Genomic DNA, 3,368 nt, shown 5'->3' with positions numbered 1-3,368 from the left:
CGCCCGTCCGTCGTCCGCCCTCTTTTAGTTTTGGGTCGGCAGTGCGCCCAACGGGCCGACCCATTTCATGACTGCGTGCGTTTAAGATCATGCCGTCACCCTGGTTTTGGCGCTCCAGCGCGCGGAAAAGGTTCGCGCGCGCGGGGGAAAGCGGCCTAGCGCGCGCTGGTTTTGGCGCCCCAGCGCGCGGGAAAGGTTCGCGCGCGCGCCGCGGCCGGCGCTCGCTATAAAGAAGGCGCTCCCTCCATACTCTGTCCGCCGCCCACTCTCGCCGCATCTGCGCCACCATGTCGATCCGCCGCCTGGGCGCTTCGGATTTTCGCGGAGTCCGTGAGCGCCGCTCCTGCGCCTTCTCCGCCGAGATCTGGTTTCGCGAGAAACGACTCGTCCTCGGCACCTTCGACACCGCAGAGGAGGCGGCCCGCGCGCACGACGCGGCGGCGTGGCGCCTCCTGAGGCCTCGTAGGGTTATGAATTTTCCCAACGTGTCGAGCCAGCGGGTGCAGGAACTGGCGCCTCTCCCGTGGCTTTTTACCGACGAGGATCGTCGTGTCCACCGGAGGCGGCACCGTCGCGTCGCCATCGCAGAGAAGGACGTGGAAGCCTTGGTGGTGTGGCGCGGAGGCTTCCCACAGGACATCGTCGACGAGCGCCAGTTCTACAAGCAATTGAGATCGGAGAGGGACACGAGGAGGAGGGAGCGAGCCGCCTATCGGGAGGACAAGCGTTCGCGGAAGCAGGTGTGACGCCCCCGATTTGACAGTACACTAATCATGCACGCAAATGTGTACGATCAAGATCAGAGACTCACGGGAAGATATCACAACACAACTCTACAACATAAATAAGTCATACAAGCATCATAATACAAGCCAGGGGCCTCGAGGGCTCGAATACAAGTGCTCGATCAGCAACAATATCTGAGTACAGACATAAGTTAAACAAGTTTGCCTTAAGAAGGCTAGCACAAAAGTAGCAACGATCGAAAAGGCAAGGCCTCCTGCCTGGGACCTCCTAACTACTCCTCGAAGCCGAACTCCATGTAGAATCATCCTCGGGATCTCTAGCTCCTGGACTCCAGCATCTGGTTGCGACAATCAGGTATAGAAAGGGGAAAAGAGGGAGAAAAGCAACCGTGAGTACTCATCCAAAGTACTCGCAAGCAAGGAGCTACACTACATATGCATGGGTATATGTGTAAAGGGCCATATCAGTGGACTGAACTGCAGAATGCCAGAATAAGAGGGGGATAGCTAATCCTGTCGAAGACTACGCTTCTGGCAGCCTCCATCTTGCAGCATGTAGAAGAGAGTAGATTGAAGTCCTCCAAGTAGCATCGTATAGCATAATCCTACCCGGCGATCCCCTCCTTGTCGCCCTGTTAGAGAGCGATCACCGGGTTATATCTGGCACTTGGAAGGGTGTGTTTTATTAAGTATCCAGTTCTAGTTGTCATAAGGTCAAGGTACAACTCCGGGTCGTCCTTTTACCAAGGGACACGGCTATTCGAATAGATAAACTTCCCTGCAGGGGTGCACCACATAACCCAACACGCTCGATCCCATTTGGCCGGACACACTGTTCTGGGTCATGCCCGGCCTCGGAAGATCAACACGTCGCAGCCCTACCTAGGCTCAACAGAGAGGTCAACACGCCGGTCTAAATCCTATGCGCGCAGGGGTCTGGGCCCATCGCCCATTGCACACCTGCACCTTGCGAGGGCGGCCGGAAGCAGACCTAGCCTAGCAGGCGTTCCAGTCCAATCCGGCGCGCGCCGCTCCGTCGCTGACGTCAAGAAGAACTTCGGCTGATACCACGACGTCGAGTGCCCATAACTGTTCCCGCGTAGCTGGTTAGTGCGTATAGACCAAATGGCCAGACTCAGATCAAAACCAAGAACTCGTTAAGCGTGTTAAGTATCCGCGAACGCCGACCAGGGCCAGGCCCACCTCTCTCCTAGGTGGTCTCAACCTGCCCTGTCGCTTCGCCAGAAAGTAACAGTCGGGGGCCGTCAGGAACCCAGGCCCACGTCTACCGGGGTGGAGCCACCTGTCCTTTCAGCCCCCTCGTCAGAATCACTTGCGGGTACTCAACGAGCCGACCCGACTTTAGTCACCACATGAGTCATGTATATAAAGTATAGTATATACCCGTGATCACCTCCCGAAGTGATCACAGCCCAGTTGCTCTGGCAAGTAGGAGGGGTCGTCAACTCCGTAGTCGAACTGGGCAGCAGCAGCGTCGGTCTCGTAGTCTACCGGAGAGAAGAGGGGGGAAGAAACAGTAAATACAATGCAAACATAAGCATGACGATGTGTGACATGACAATGAGCGGTGCTAGGTGTGTCCTAACGCGGCAGTAGGTGGTACCGGCGAAGGGGGGAACATCCGGGAAAGTATTCCCGATGTTTCGCATTTTCGGACAGATGAAACGGAGGGGGAAAGTTGCGAGTTCGATAGGTTAGGAATGTGTGGTGGACGAACGGGCTGCGTATCCGGATTCGTCTCGTCGTTCTGAGCAACTTTAATGTACAAAGTATTTTCATCTGAGCAACGGTTTATTTTATATTGATTTTAAAAGAATTTATTAATTTCTAGAATTTATTTAATTATTTAATATATACATTATCCGAAACAGTGTTGCGATGACATCAGCATGACATCATGCTGACGTCTGTAGTCATCTGACACGTGGGTCCCACATGTCATAGACTGATTAGGGTAATTAGGGTTAACTAATTAATTAACTATTAATTAAACTAATTAATTAAATTAGATTAATCAAAACAGGGTTAATTAAGTTAATTAATTAATTAAATAAATAAATTTATTTCTATGATTTTTTTATTTTATTATTATTTTTTATTCATCATTTTTTTATCGTTCAGGGGGTTGGGCCCCTCTGGTCAGTGGCACAGGGGCCTAACGGGGCGGATCGGTTAGCGGACGCGGGCGTGGGCGGCGGCGCCTGACTGGGCGAGCGCCCAGATCGACAGGCAGAGGGGGGCGCGCCAGCCACGGGGGGGGGGGGGGGGGGGGGGCGAGGCCGCCGGCGCGCGGCGGGGTAAGGCCACCGCAACAGGGCGGGGCAAGGGGCGGGAGCAAGGCACGGCGGCCGCAGAGCCGGAGTTGGCCGTGGGTATGGCGGCGTCGCCGGCGCAAGGGGTGGGGCGCAGGAACGGGGCGGATGTGGGCGCCGTCCGGCGGGCGCGGCCGTAGGCGCGAGCGCCTCGGGCGTGGCCGGCACGGGTGCGCGGCAGTGAGGCCAAGGGCGTCGACGAGCGTGGCGGTCATGGGGCGACAGCGGTAGCCGTAGAGGGCGCCGGCGGGGGCGAAGCAGCGCGGGGCCGGTGGCCATCGGGGACGGC

At 56.1% G+C, this 3,368-nt stretch overlaps 1 protein-coding gene across 1 annotated transcript; it reads left to right on the top strand.

Moving 5' to 3' along the window:
• The first annotated feature begins 287 nt into the window (after positions 1-287).
• On the top strand, positions 288-746 carry LOC109752302 (uncharacterized). The gene has a single exon (XM_020311198.1). The coding sequence runs from the start codon at positions 288-290 to the stop codon at positions 744-746; it is 459 nt and encodes a 152-aa protein (XP_020166787.1).
• The last annotated feature ends 2,622 nt before the right edge of the window (positions 747-3,368 follow it).

This window comes from Aegilops tauschii, chromosome 6, assembly GCF_002575655.3.
Source record: "Aegilops tauschii subsp. strangulata cultivar AL8/78 chromosome 6, Aet v6.0, whole genome shotgun sequence".
In the NCBI taxonomy this organism is placed as follows: domain Eukaryota; kingdom Viridiplantae; phylum Streptophyta; class Magnoliopsida; order Poales; family Poaceae; genus Aegilops; species Aegilops tauschii.
This window is presented reverse-complemented; position numbering and strand designations above follow the sequence as displayed.